General features: G+C 51.4%; 5 protein-coding genes across 5 annotated transcripts; 1 reads left to right on the forward strand and 4 right to left on the reverse strand.

The window, feature by feature from the left end:
- Positions 1–226: 226 nt before the first annotated feature.
- Positions 227–3016, reverse strand: BO87DRAFT_97215 (uncharacterized protein). Its single transcript, XM_025629707.1, has 3 exons — positions 2756–3016; positions 643–2670; positions 227–588 (listed from the first exon to the last, which is right to left on the reverse strand). Exons 1-3 carry the CDS (start codon positions 2766–2768, stop codon positions 461–463), a joined length of 2169 nt encoding a protein of 722 aa, XP_025478221.1. The 5' UTR covers positions 2769–3016; the 3' UTR covers positions 227–460.
- A 1249-nt stretch (positions 3017–4265) lies between these two features.
- BO87DRAFT_417041 (uncharacterized protein) lies at positions 4266–6719 on the reverse strand (the record flags this gene model as incomplete). Its single annotated transcript, XM_025626786.1, has 3 exons — positions 4266–4600; positions 4697–4730; positions 5131–6719. The coding sequence occupies 3 exons, from the start codon at positions 6717–6719 to the stop codon at positions 4574–4576; spliced, it is 1650 nt and encodes a 549-aa protein (XP_025478222.1). The 3' UTR covers positions 4266–4573.
- Positions 6720–7672: 953 nt separating this feature from the next.
- BO87DRAFT_417042 (rhomboid protease PCP1) lies at positions 7673–10011 on the reverse strand. Its single transcript, XM_025626787.1, has 5 exons — positions 8883–10011; positions 8715–8818; positions 8326–8659; positions 8080–8254; positions 7673–8020 (listed from the first exon to the last, which is right to left on the reverse strand). The coding sequence occupies exons 1-5, from the start codon at positions 9751–9753 to the stop codon at positions 7759–7761; spliced, it is 1746 nt and encodes a 581-aa protein (XP_025478223.1). The 5' UTR covers positions 9754–10011; the 3' UTR covers positions 7673–7758.
- Positions 10012–10156: 145 nt separating this feature from the next.
- Positions 10157–11139, forward strand: BO87DRAFT_377823 (uncharacterized protein). Its single transcript, XM_025623648.1, has one exon. The coding sequence runs from the start codon at positions 10268–10270 to the stop codon at positions 10724–10726; it is 459 nt and encodes a 152-aa protein (XP_025478224.1). The 5' UTR covers positions 10157–10267; the 3' UTR covers positions 10727–11139.
- A 270-nt stretch (positions 11140–11409) lies between these two features.
- On the reverse strand, positions 11410–12393 carry BO87DRAFT_427313 (Mob1/phocein family protein; the record flags this gene model as incomplete). Its single annotated transcript, XM_025627399.1, has 3 exons — positions 11410–11911; positions 11977–12091; positions 12156–12393. The coding sequence occupies 3 exons, from the start codon at positions 12391–12393 to the stop codon at positions 11410–11412; spliced, it is 855 nt and encodes a 284-aa protein (XP_025478225.1).
- Between the last annotated feature and the right edge of the window lie 301 nt (positions 12394–12694).

Genomic DNA, 12694 nt, shown 5'->3' on the forward strand with positions numbered 1-12694 from the left:
GCTTTTGTTCAACGCATTCCCGGACCTGATACGCCAGGAAGGAAGAATGCGATTCCAAACATGTCGATTTCCCAGCCTGAATATGATGGTGCTATCCGCAGCTTGAGTGCTTGGCCATATCCTGTAGCATTGTACATGAGATCGGTGAGAACACTAAGCAGTATGCTAAGGTGAAAAGCCAACGATAAAGCCTGACAAGTACCAATCGTAGACGTTGCTTGACGGCTTGAAGAGACAGGAAAAAAGTTGAAGCATTCAGAAGAAAGAATGGGATAACTGCATTACGTATTCAAACAATCGAAAATATATGACACGCAAATGGATATATCCTACAATGAACACAACATGGTACTGCAATCGAAGCACAACTACTAACGCGGACTGAACCTCACCTAAAGTTCATGCATCAAACGGGCGGCATAGGTATAGACAGCTGTCTCAATCAGTGGTCTGTCCACCATTAGACTGCACTTTGGGGACGGCGCCCTGACTGGCGAGATGGAGGACGAAGGGATCGAGGGCGCAGGGAACGAGCGCGGGAAGTGGGCCGAGAGTCAGCTTCGGATGGCACATAAGCCAACGTGGGAACTGCGCCGCGAGTCAGTGAACGAACGCCAGAAAAACGGCATACATGGAACTTACTGCTGAATGCATAGCCTTCAGTTGCTGCGGCCCGATCTTGGGGGTCGATTTCCACCCGGATGGCCACGTCCAGACCTCCCCACATGTCGCTGCTGCTACTGAACCCATCGGCGGCAGGGTGAGTCGAGCCGGCATTCTTCTCGCCCTTGTGGAGGGGAGAGTGTCCGTCCACGGCAATAGGGAACGAGGTAATGTCGTCCTGAGCCGTTGCGGCATTGCCATTAGACTCGGGCGTCTCAATCTCGGTGATACAGGCATAGTTTCGCGATGGCATCGTTACTTTATTCCAGGAGGCGCTCTTCTCTTGCCCACCGGGCTGGCGGTCAAAGAAGTCCATTAGCGTTTCATCAGTGTGCGAATCCATGTGATGGAGTTTGTTTCGCCGCGCGAGGAGATTTGCGACGGCCTTGGGCGGAGGCTTATTGGTGATCGCACTGCTAATGACATTGACCATGTACCGCGGATCGTGTTCGCTGTGGATGCGAAGACTGGGGTTCGAATAGAACCTTCCGATGGCCGCCAAATGCACATCACCACCCAGAATTGTCACCCGTACTGAATGGGCCTTGGCAAAGTCCTGTAGACGCTGAATGAAGATGCGTCGTTCTTTCTTGTGTTGCCGGGCTGTGTAATGATCGTCTAGGTCGTCCAACAGATCCACCTGGCCATCAAACTGATTGAACAGACCTCCTGCGAAACCAAACCGCTTGTTCAGCAGACGAATCGGGGCAATGATGGGCGAACTCAGGATGTTCTCCAGCCATGCAAGACGGGGATAAGCAATCGGGACACCCAGAAGCACGACCAGGTGTTTGATGTCTCCATTTGCTGCTGCCACTTCGCTCTGAAGCCGAGAGAAAATAAGATCGTACGTGTCTGGGTAGTTCACCTGGTGACGAGTGCGCTCGGTGCGCGCATCAACGCCAATGAAGGCAATCCGCTTGCCGAGGCGCATGTACAGGTTCCTGCTCCTTTCCTCCACGTAAGGTCCTGGACGTTTACCGATAATCCAACTGTCATCTTCCTGCTGTTCGTCCAGAACAAAAGTGTTCTCAAGCTGTCGTGGATCCGCGCCGGCAGTGCCGTTGACGGCGTGCATAGTCTGCGGGGCATCGGTAGTGTAGGTCGACTTTGGTGGAGCGATGTGATGCTGGAAGAGGCAGTAATACTTGAAGGCAACGCCGCCAATGCCTCGAAAGACGGAGCAGCGCATGAAATGGTCGGTGTACGAGCCGAAGCCGTCGATGATATCATGGTCGTCCCAGATATTGATTTGTGGGATCCGCCCGTTTGCACCCTTGAATGGCTGGGTAGAGTACCACCGGACATAGTTTGCATAATAGTACTCGTCACACCTGGCGCGCAGGTTGTTGTCGAAGTTGTGGGCGCGTCTTGTATGAGGATTGGAGATGGAAGTCCATTCCTTAAGTGGTCCGTCCACACGGATTCCATCGTTGTAGAGTTGATCGCCACCACCGATCATGACATGGAAGGGTTTCTGCGCGTGCACGCGCAAGACATCATTCCAAAGGTTAGGCCCAACCCATGCGTTCATGTCCGTACCAACGGAGAAGCCATTGCACGAGTGGAACATCATACGCATTGACTGGTTTACAGAAGGAACCGCGAAGTCCCATAACGAAGGTGCTTCTTCGCCCTCCGCATAAGTGAATCCCGGAATTGCGTACTCCCAGCGCGCTTCATAGGATTCCAGAGCGAAAGAGAGGGAGAAACGCCAGAATGCCTTCTGGGGATCCTCGTACAGACGGACACCATCCACGGTCACAGCAGAGTCGCCCGCACGAGCACCATTGCCGGCGTGACTGGCCCCAATGGGGCCAGCCTGGCGTAGAAGCAGCCGTGGCTGGCTCTGACCCGGTTTAGTAACAATCAAGACACTTCCACGCCAAATGGACGAAGAGGGATTGACATCCATGTTCTTGAAATTAATCAAAGGGCCGCATATTACGTCCACCTGGGCATTGAGGTCGGACGCATGGCCATTCATGGCCGCGACAGGGGCATGGGCTGGTGATGTCAGTTACAAGATCCCGAGTATCGTGGGCAATGAAGTCTGGATGGAGTGTCAAGGGATTGAAAGACAGTAGCTTACCGGGAAGAGCCATGCCGAAGGGATTTGGTAGTAGTGGTAGTAGTAGTAGGAGTAGTTATTGAGGTTGAAATTAGAGTAGATGTAGAATACCAAAAATACCGGAATTATCGGGAATGGAGCAGAACAGGGAATGGCAGGCGATATGGAAGTAGTAGTGATTATTTGCAAAAGAGGAAAGAGAAAAAAAAAAGACAGGTATAGGGTATCAAGAAAACAGCCAAGAGGACAAGAATGAATAAGGAAGGAAGGAAGGGCAGGGCGCGGGTTGAGTGAGATGTTTGGAATGGGAAGGAAGGAGTGATCCTGAAAGTCAAGTTAAGGAACGACGGGATACAGCCAATGCTTGTTTCTAAGGGCCGAGGAACTGCCAGCTGACTTTCAGCCCACCGTGACAGGAAAGCAAAATAAGATGCAGCTAGGCGAGGGGCCAAGAGTAAAAAAGAAAGAGAGAGAGAGAGAGAAAGAATGGTTGAGATCTCGTATGGCAGGCCCCAGCAATATGGAAGCGAGTCAAGCGACGGTCGCACGATGAACGGGATCGAACCGTGTACAGGTCGGGAGTAGAAGGGAGTAGGGCTGCAGGGCTGAGAAGGAGATTGAGAGAACGACGGAAAAAGAGAGAGAGCGAGAGTGGAAGGTGGGCGGGATGAATGGAAGGGAAGGACGGGCACAAGGCTGGCTTGGGTTTGCCTGCATGTACCTGGAGAGCGCAGGGTGAAGTTACACGGGGGCGGACTATTTAGTGACGGGTACCTATCTAGTAAGTACTTAGTACTAGGCAGTGGCACTTGTGCCCTCAAGGGGACCCTCGCCAAAAATTGACATGCACAGTAGATCTTACTCCTCCAATCACCGTGGACTCTTCATAAGGAGGATTTCTAATGCGGACTCCTGGCAGGCTGCGCGGACCCCCAATTCTCCGACAGATTAGCGATCTTGGCAGCAGTTTCTCAGGGGCTCAGCTTGGCTCTCCGACCAAGACCGGGTAGGGATGAACAGTAAGTAGATAGTAAAGCTATCTATAGGGCCCATTAGGGAGGAGAAGGAGGAGTAGATGGATACCTTACGAAGCTGGGTCAGGCACTACCATGGATGTCAACTAAATGGTACACGGTAGTAAGTAGCAAGTACACCGTTCTCCCTGAAATTATAGTCCCCAAATCGCGTCGAGAATTACCGCTGATCGTTTGTTTCCTTGGCTCATATTATGAGCTGTCACTTGATTGGACAGGAGCGGAGAGCTGGTGATGCCTGCCCAGAGATAGCGGGGCGCTTAACCTTCCCATCTGGGCCAATAACCACCTGCCGGCATACCCGGTGGGGCGATCGATGACCGGCTGTCCCACTGCAGAGCCACTCTCAAGCCACACTGGCTTTGCGGCTAACCCCGATTGGTGGGCGGCGGTGCAGCATCGCTGTGGCTGCCTAACTGGAATACTAAAATGGGTGGCCTTGGCGGTGGATCGTAATGATTCAGTTCAGTTCCAACGTGTTTGTTCGTTACAAAACAAGTCTGTCTGTCTCTAGTTTAGGCAATTACTTATCCAGCCCGCTGTGACCACTTTGTGGCTAGATATTATGTGACATCCAATTGATAATAGGTATGTATGGCATGTATGTATGGCATCGTCAGTACCGTGCCTTTCCGATGCAGGTCATCAAGATACATGCATCCACATGATACTGTGCTCCGTCTGTTCCACCAGAACTGCGAGGCTGTGAGATTCCTCGTACATATAATACCAATGAAATGGAAGTCCCCGCCCATCATGCTTCATGATGCTCATAACTTTACTTCTACATTGACAAGTATCACTTTCATCGGACCTCGCTAGCTGCATGGCCCTGTTGCACATACTTTAGAATCGTCTTTGCTTTGAAAGTCCGTACGATCTCGCAGCCTCGCAGCTTATGACTTGAACTGGAGATGATGATACTTACTGATCCTAAGAGACACTTGCTACCAGTCAACCACCTGAAAGATGTCATGTAATGTTTGCATGTGATAGAACTTTTCAAGAGGAGAGTAAAGACATCTTCATCCTGCGAGAAAACGATGTGAAACAATTATCCATCAATTGACCTCAAAGGATACAAATAAGTGGTAATAGACTTCACCAACAGAGCGCTAGAATGGCCCGCCAGATGGTCATGTTCAAAGTGACACCAAACATCCGCATTTAGACATGATCCGGACTCAAAACATCCAGAGTACTTCACTTCCAATGCACTCCATAGAACGCCCTTCATTCAATTCCACCATGTTAATCAAAGTCTGGACTGGGTATAATGTCCTCTACCAGCAAGCGAACTCCAACTTTCTCTTCCCCAGGCCAAGATCCTCAGCTGCATCCCCTTTCTCCACAGGGTCTTACCCCGTAGTCAGTTTCATCTCAGAGAGAATCGTCTCCAACTGTTCTCGGATACTGACATTGTCAAGCTCTGGATGTGCCTGTGAAAGGTCAGACATCCGCCTCAAGAGCACTGGAACAGGTGATTTGCGGGACTCAGAGGCATCGGAGAAGCTATCTTCTTCACTCGATGAAGTGCTATGCCCTGATGCTGTAGCAATCCAGTCCCTGTGTGATCGAGCCCGATCAAGGTGATGGGACTTAGCCTGCGAAGCCTTAGGAGCAGGAGAGGACAGTATGATCGACGCCAATGCCTGTTTTGATCTCTCAACTATTTCTCTGAAAGTTGATTCTGGAGACTTGGGGACGCTGGCATTAGTTGGCAGGGTAAACACGTCCTGCAAGCCTTGCTCGTGGCATTCTCTTCGCCCATCTTGGTACTGCTGGCGAAGCTTGCTGGCAGTATCCAGACTGGGCGCACATCCCCTAACATTCTCAAGCTCATGTGCTTCAGGGACGTGAAGGGTCATCAGGTCATCGATGTAACGGCTCCTCGCTTTCTCGCATCTTTCTTGCTCTTCCGTATAGCCCTTTTGGACACGCTTCCAGAATCTTGCCGAGGCGCAGGCCAAGATTCTGCGACACTCCTCCTCATACCTCCGAAAATCTGCAATGAGAGACTCGGCTCCAGGAACACATGGCAGGATCAGCGGCTCTGCCATATCTACGACCCACAGACAGAAGTTGATAACAATCACCAGCTCCATGCCGGGATCCTCACTGACTCCCGTGCCCTCCCAGTTATCCACAACATACTTGCCTTTGCTAAGAATACCCACGCCCGGATCCAGCTTACATTCGTCAATGCACTGCCGGAGGGTATCACGCAAGGCCTTGATTTGCACTTCGTACCGGTTAAAGCCCTCATTCCAGACGCACCAGACGTCGTCGATGTATTCCGGTAACCAAGCAAACTGACGGACAAAGAGATTACCACTGTCGAAATCGAAACCCAAGATATAGGCCTTGTCAGCGGGAGCAGCAGGATTACCACGAACAGGCAAGCAATTGATCAGCATAATAGGGTCGTTATCTTCACCGATGTCGTTAGGATAGTAAGTCTGTATATCAGATAGCTGACTGTAAAGACAGGGACGGCACTCATCGCCATCAAATAAGAACATGCTGTTGCGTCTCGTATTATCGTCCATGCCTCTTTCGTTGTGAGCGAGGTACAAGTGATAATCGATCTTGTTCAACCCAAACCATGTCAGAATATAAGCTGGGGATTCGCTTGTCGGATATTCGTCGGCATCAGAGAGTTCATCGACATCCGCGCTTTCTTTGGCAGGTAAAGTAATGGAGCCTCGCGCCCACGTTGTCTCGAAACACTCAACATCGTGCATAGGAGGTTCAATCAGGACTGTCTGAGCCACATCCGAAAGGTGATCCAAGTCCTCATCTGTGGTGTGGGACCCTTCAAGTTCAGTAAAGGAAAAAGTGGGATTTTTAAGCTCCTGTGGATCCAATATTGAGCCTTTGCAACTCTTCACCAGTTTTGGTATCAGAGAGAGGGGCTCAACCTCGGAGCTTATGAGGACCTGGGCTGACATGGTGACAAAAACAAGCAGGATCTGAAAGCACTCGAGGACTGTTCATACAACAACCGCGAAGCAGCAGCAATGTGTCGACTACGTCCCGGGTGCCAAGGGATGAGCGTGTTCTGAAGCAACAGACCGTGATATATCAATCTGGAGGAAAAGAAGGTTGAGGATATGTGGATTGAAAGAGAAAAACGAGTGAATCGAGGCAACAACGAAGATGATGTAGAATGGCCTGGTTTGTGAAGGTTCAGAGTTCCTTGAGGAAGAAATAATATTGAGCAGATAGAGGTTCTCTGTGACAACAGAATTGGGGGTTGTGAGCGAGATGCCATTCACTGACACGCTGGGCTAGGCGAGTGTCTGGAGAGAGATGGGTCTTCGCCAGGGCATCTCAAGATGGAAAAATGAACAAGACCCTACATACTGACGCGTTCTACAATTCGCATATACAAGTATGGATATAGCAACTGCATGAACTCGTACCATATGTGGGACGTGCGCGTGGAACAGAGGAAAGGTGCTATGCGTACGTGCGTGGGAAAGGGACTAAGGTGTTTATTTATATACAGACGGACTTGTTAATGAGCAGGGGACAACCGCAGAGTATCTCCATTCTACTCGTTTGTATGCAGTCTGGCATGGTACTTCCCGGCGGATTGAATGAATGACAAGACCGATGGGTAGAGCCACACCTAAAGGGGTACCTGTCACACATCCAACAAAACCAGATAGTTCTTCAGCGCAACAGAGGATAAATGTTTGAGGTGATCACCGGGATATCTATTATGTGGATGATGCATCGTCCATCTAACCCCTGTCCTTGCCTTGAACAGGGTACATCCAGAGGAAAACAGGAGCAAGAGCCAGACAACAACCCTTGACTGAACTGGGTCCCCCAGATTTACAACATAGCTTATCTCTCTAGATAGAGAAAAAGTTCATACAATCTAACTTTCCAAAATGCGAAACTATAAATACACAGCTACCAGCAATCAAGCAGTAGCCAATAGCACAGCTTCCAGAAAAAAAACCCAAGTGAGGTTAGGTTCTAATTCTTCGAAGACAGCCAGCGATACCAACTCCCACTACCATCAGGATGTTTCCGTTCCGTCTTTGGCCGACACAAAGCCCAGGAAATACCCGTCAGATAACCGCCCATATGAGCCCAGTGATCGAGTTTATGAGGACCACGTAGTCGTCGAACCAATGTGATCGCTTCGAGAGCAACCATGGTGGTGATGATGGACCATCCGGGGACGGAAAGCATCTTCTTCCATTCTTCGGGGAGGAAGAAGAATTGCAGGTTTTCGCTGGGGGGAGTTAGTTTTCTTGAATTCGAAACAATAGGGGGAACAGAAGGGTTACGTACTTGGCATTCAACGTGCAGTAAGCTGCTATGACTCCCGAGAGGGCACCACTGGCGCCGAGCGCGCTGACAGTCCATTGAGCCATGAGACAGTGAGCTGTGAGGGTGACGAATGAGCCGACAACTCCAGAGGCAATATAGAGAGATAGGAACTCTCCGCGGCCGATTTCATCGTGCACTGTGAGCAGTTACTCATGTCAGTTTTGGATTTTGAGAGTTCGAAGTAGAGAATAGAGGAGAATCACGCACACTTGGTTCCAATAAACCACAGAAACACCATATTCGAGATCAGATGTTTAGGGTACTGATGGCTGAAGATGTTGCCGAGGAGTCTCAGGGGAGGGTTAGGGTTGGCAGGGATACTGATCAGGTAACGGTTGAAGAGTCTCCAGCACGGAGGGAACCACCAGAGCGCGAAAATGGCCATATTGATACCGATGATGGTACCGACAGTTGCAGCTGAGCGTGGAATATTGGGCCATAATCTGTCGGAGATTGCGGGCGGTTCGTAGTACATGGTGTAGGCGTAGCAGAGACCCAGGGTTAAGAGCAAGAACGCAAACGAGGGGAGAAGTCGTTGACGCTGTTTATGGGATCAGAAAAGGCAATCATGGAAGATGGTGAAGTGAGAGACTCACCAGGGTGAGCTTGTTCAGATCAAAGTCCAAGTCCTCCGCAGCCATGTAATTCTTCTGCACCCAAGCAAGAACAGGACGCTGCTTGGGGTCCGCAAGTTGTCGGTCTGCACCCACACATAGTGTCAGCCATCCAGCAATAAACCTAATGCTTCTACCACATTAACATACCCTTCGGCGCAATCTCCAACGCAGTCTTCTCATCCACATTCCTCAAAGCCAGACTATTCTTCTCGAATGAGCGCCTAACCCTCTCATCATGCTGCATGCCCCGGGACAACCACTCCTGCCGTTTCCTCTCCTGCTCGGCCAGCAAGTACGCCTCGTTCTGCGTCCGGACTTCCTCCAACACACTCTTTCCCGACGGATTATGCGACGCACCCGCTCCCCCATTTACATCGGCTCCATACTCCCCACCCTGCGGCATATAGCGCTGTACATTCCTTGCTTCCTCCTCGTCCATTTCGCGCTCAACGCGGGCCAGAATCGCGGCATCTTCGTCGACCGGGTAGTTCGCACGGAGGTACTTGAGTGCTAGCTCCAGACTGCGCGGGTGCACGGAGCGGACTATATCAGCGGGGAGGTTTAGGTCCAGGGTGCCGAGGAGACGGCGGCCATGGAGGACGGCGAGGACACGGTTTGCTAGGGCAGGGGGAAGTTTGGTACGTGGTCCGAAGATGGTTTTAAGTTCGGTGGTCGTGAAGGGCGTTGAGCGGGGATGAGTGCCTTGTTCTTGGGGTTGGTCTGGAGTTGTTGGGTGTTTGGCGCGGAGGGAGTGGGTGTTGTGGAGGGAGCGAATGAGGATGAGGGATGAGGAGGGAGCGGTTGTCGGTCTGGAGAGAACTGGAGACTGATTTGACCAGGAGCTTAAGAGGCGCCTGGCAATGTTATCGGGTTGCCATGGGAGGGTGGTTATAGAGGCGGAGAGACGAAGAGGAGCGGAGGAGCGCAGCGGTGATGTTGATGTTGATGGGGCAAGCCAGCTGGGGGCGCGGAGCCCCGGGCATGGTATGCGCCAGGCTACACCCAACGCATTGCTCATCTCCTGCAATGAGGGGTCCGGGAACCCGTATCACAATGGTCGATGCTGTTGATTGTTGGTGGTGGATTCGATGGAGTTGCGGAGAGAGCCGGATTTTCTCCGTCTGCCGAGAGAAATGTTCCGCAGTGAGACTAAGCAGTATAGTTACTGTACTTGATGGTTGGTAGAGCTAGTAGTCCACAGGGTTATGTCTGTATTGCAAACATGGCGCAATGCAGATGACACCTACAATATCGGCTCAATTGAGGTAATTGAAAAGAACTTAATAGTTTCTAGTATTGTAATTCTAGAAAAGAAACATCATCCCGAATAGCCTCATGCACGTGGACCATCACGTGGAGATAACACGATCACATTCCCTGGTCCGATAAGCTTCAACTGAACTTCCCAGACGAATGAACTTCTGGATTGCTATAGAGTCACCTTCGTTCATCTATTTACTTTGTCTCTATCTATCAAAACCCTCCATCCCACCTTACATATACGCATCAAACCTCGACACAACCAAGCAACCATGTCCGCCGAATCCCTCCCCATCAGCCCCGCCGCCTTCGCCGAAGCCATCAAAGAGCTTCCCCTCCCTGTGCTCTACGCCAAAGTCTCCGAGATTCGCAACTCCATGGCGCACCTCCACCGCTCCAACCAGGAACTGAGGACATTCATCAACGAATCATGCGACACGGACTCCGAAAAGCAAGAACTAGAGGCATATATCAAGGAGAACGAGGACGTCGCAGTGTCTATGCTGGAGAGGATCGAGCTACTGAAGACTGAGGTGGAGAATCGGGGACAGAAATGGATTGAGCTGGAGGATCCGGGAAAGGAGAGGGAGAATGGTGAAAGGAGTGCCAATGGAAATGAGAATGGAACGGTGGAAGGGACGGAGGAGGTGCGGAACCCCGCTGCGGGGAATGAGGAGGACCGGAATCAAGATCACGATCAGGAACAGGACCAGGAGGGAGTTTATCTGTAGCCATGGGTCTTCGTCTTGGTGATGGATTCGAGACCAGGAAAGGTACAATGCGGCTTCAGCGAATTACCCATCTATCGCATACGGGAACTCCTACATGAGCAGCTACCGACTACCGTACCTACCGCCGAGTGTCGCAATGTCGCATTTGCAGGCCATTTGAACCATACTGTCCGGTCAGCCTTCTCTACTTGGTACAGTTCTATTGGGGTACAGTCGAAGCGTGAGAGACCTCGCGCCGCTGACTGTGTCCATGCTAGTCGGAATTTAGTCTTCCCGGAGGAAGGCCCTACGTTATCTTCATGCTGATTGTTCATAATCTTCAATTTGGCTGATCAGTGTCATCTCCACGTCAGGCTAGTTCCAGGTAAATAATCTCAAAATGCTCTCGTCCAGCCAGGATGCACAAGGTTAATCTAGGCTACAAGATTCGCGTAGTCAGTGGGGGGTCCCACGACTGGATATGCAGGAAATCACAGGGAGAACATATTCACACCGCATGCTAAATGCTTAACGCCAACTCTGTGTCACGTAATCCACGCGGCGTCCTGAAGAAGTCAAGACACCATGAAACCGCGATCATAGGATCGAGTCGGTTCGTCTAATCCGATCAAAGGGTTCCAACGCCAGGTCGGACCGCTTTCTTACTTGGGGAAAGAATAATGGGAGTTCTGCTGTGCCCTAGCTCAGCTAGAGGCTTGCTGGCCCCAGTGGCCACCTGCTAGCGCCTCCGGAGGGATGCGCTGCTGCTTGATGAACAGGTCGATTAGGGGTTGCATGGGCTCCATTTCCTTATCAGAGACGAGCTTGTAGTACTTGGCCACCGTGACGAAATGGACAAAGCACATGTTAAGGATGTCATGCTTGTTAATGTGCCAGAAGGGGTTCAGCCAGTGCGCGTGGTACAAGTGGGCGTAGCATCGGAACATCTGCTTCATGATGCCCTGGCAGTCTTTATAGAACGTCTGGGGGAAGCCGCTGGACTTGCCAATCCACTCCTCTCCGGAAGTAGCGCTGGCGCCGCCTGTTTCATTGACCGCAAAGGTGTCTGGTACACCGGTAACCTTTTCCGTAGGGAACATTACCGGGTCGTGAATCTTGCTGACAATCCATTTCTCAACACGGTTGATGAACTTAGGGGCCGAGATCTTGGCGGCACGACCGTCGACCAGCCAGGTGTAGGTCAAGCTATCCGACGATGCCCATGTTAGACTGGTTTTCGAATCTTAAGCGCGGGGGAAAAAGCAACTTACCGACCAGCCGACATGGTGGGGCAGGTGTTCTCGTTACAGATCGGCAGTCCTGTAAGGCTATTGACCTCCTGGATAACCTGGAGCATGCCATGGAGCAAGCGATATTGTTCAACGACTGTGTGGAGAAAACGATCAGCGCGGGGGACTCTCCGAGCGGAAGAGGCAGCAAGTCCGCTTACTTTGATGGGCCAGCCATTCACCCAGCTCCACGTTCTTGGGACAGGCACACAACGTCAAGAAGTTACCCTTCACATTGAGGGGGGCATATTTCTCCTGAAAGAAGTACTTGGGAGCATCGGGGTCGTAGGTGGAGGAGGTGTCCACGGAGAGACTCGAGGTGAGGGACGGTGAGTTGGGCACATGGCCGGCGGGAGGCATCTGGGACGCCGGCGACGGAGCCGGACTTCCATTGTTCATCTTTGCGGGATTGTTATTGTTGTTGTTGTTGTTCTTGTTGTTATTGCCTCTGCCAAACCCTTGGCGGCTGGGAAGGGGGAAACAAGTCGCAAGTCAGTCCTGGCTGGTGTCCAGACGGAGATGTGGGGGGAAGAAGGGAAAAGGAGAGGGCGTCAGGAGATGAAGCCGCAGCGCTGAAACAAAGGACACAGACTGGTGGACGTGGCCACTGATTTCAGGGGGCATCATTCTTTTGGTGCGCCCAGGCATGTTGCAGCACTGTCCACCCAGAGAGAGCGCATGCGAGTGAAGGGTCCAACAG

The sequence above is a fragment of the Aspergillus neoniger genome (genome assembly GCF_003184625.1).
Source record: "Aspergillus neoniger CBS 115656 unplaced genomic scaffold BO87scaffold_22, whole genome shotgun sequence".
NCBI lineage: Eukaryota > Fungi > Ascomycota > Eurotiomycetes > Eurotiales > Aspergillaceae > Aspergillus > Aspergillus neoniger.

What these genes read in the sequence shown, in the direction of transcription:
- BO87DRAFT_97215 (XM_025629707.1), bottom strand. An exon ending in TGAAGGCTATGCATTCAGCA is followed by an intron (nt 589 to 642) that starts GTAAGTTCCATG and finishes CTCGCGGCGCAG; the next exon opens with TTCCCACGTTGGCTTATGTG.
- BO87DRAFT_417042 (XM_025626787.1), bottom strand. Translation starts at nt 9,753, where the DNA reads ATGAGCAATGCGTTGGGTGTAGCCTGGCGCATACCATGCCCGGGGCTC. An exon ending in GTTGGAGATTGCGCCGAAGG is followed by an intron (nt 8,819 to 8,882) that starts GTATGTTAATGT and finishes GTGTGGGTGCAG; the next exon opens with ACCGACAACTTGCGGACCCC. An exon ending in TACTGCACGTTGAATGCCAA is followed by an intron (nt 8,021 to 8,079) that starts GTACGTAACCCT and finishes AACTCCCCCCAG; the next exon opens with CGAAAACCTGCAATTCTTCT.
- BO87DRAFT_377823 (XM_025623648.1), top strand. Translation starts at nt 10,268, where the DNA reads ATGTCCGCCGAATCCCTCCCCATCAGCCCCGCCGCCTTCGCCGAAGCC.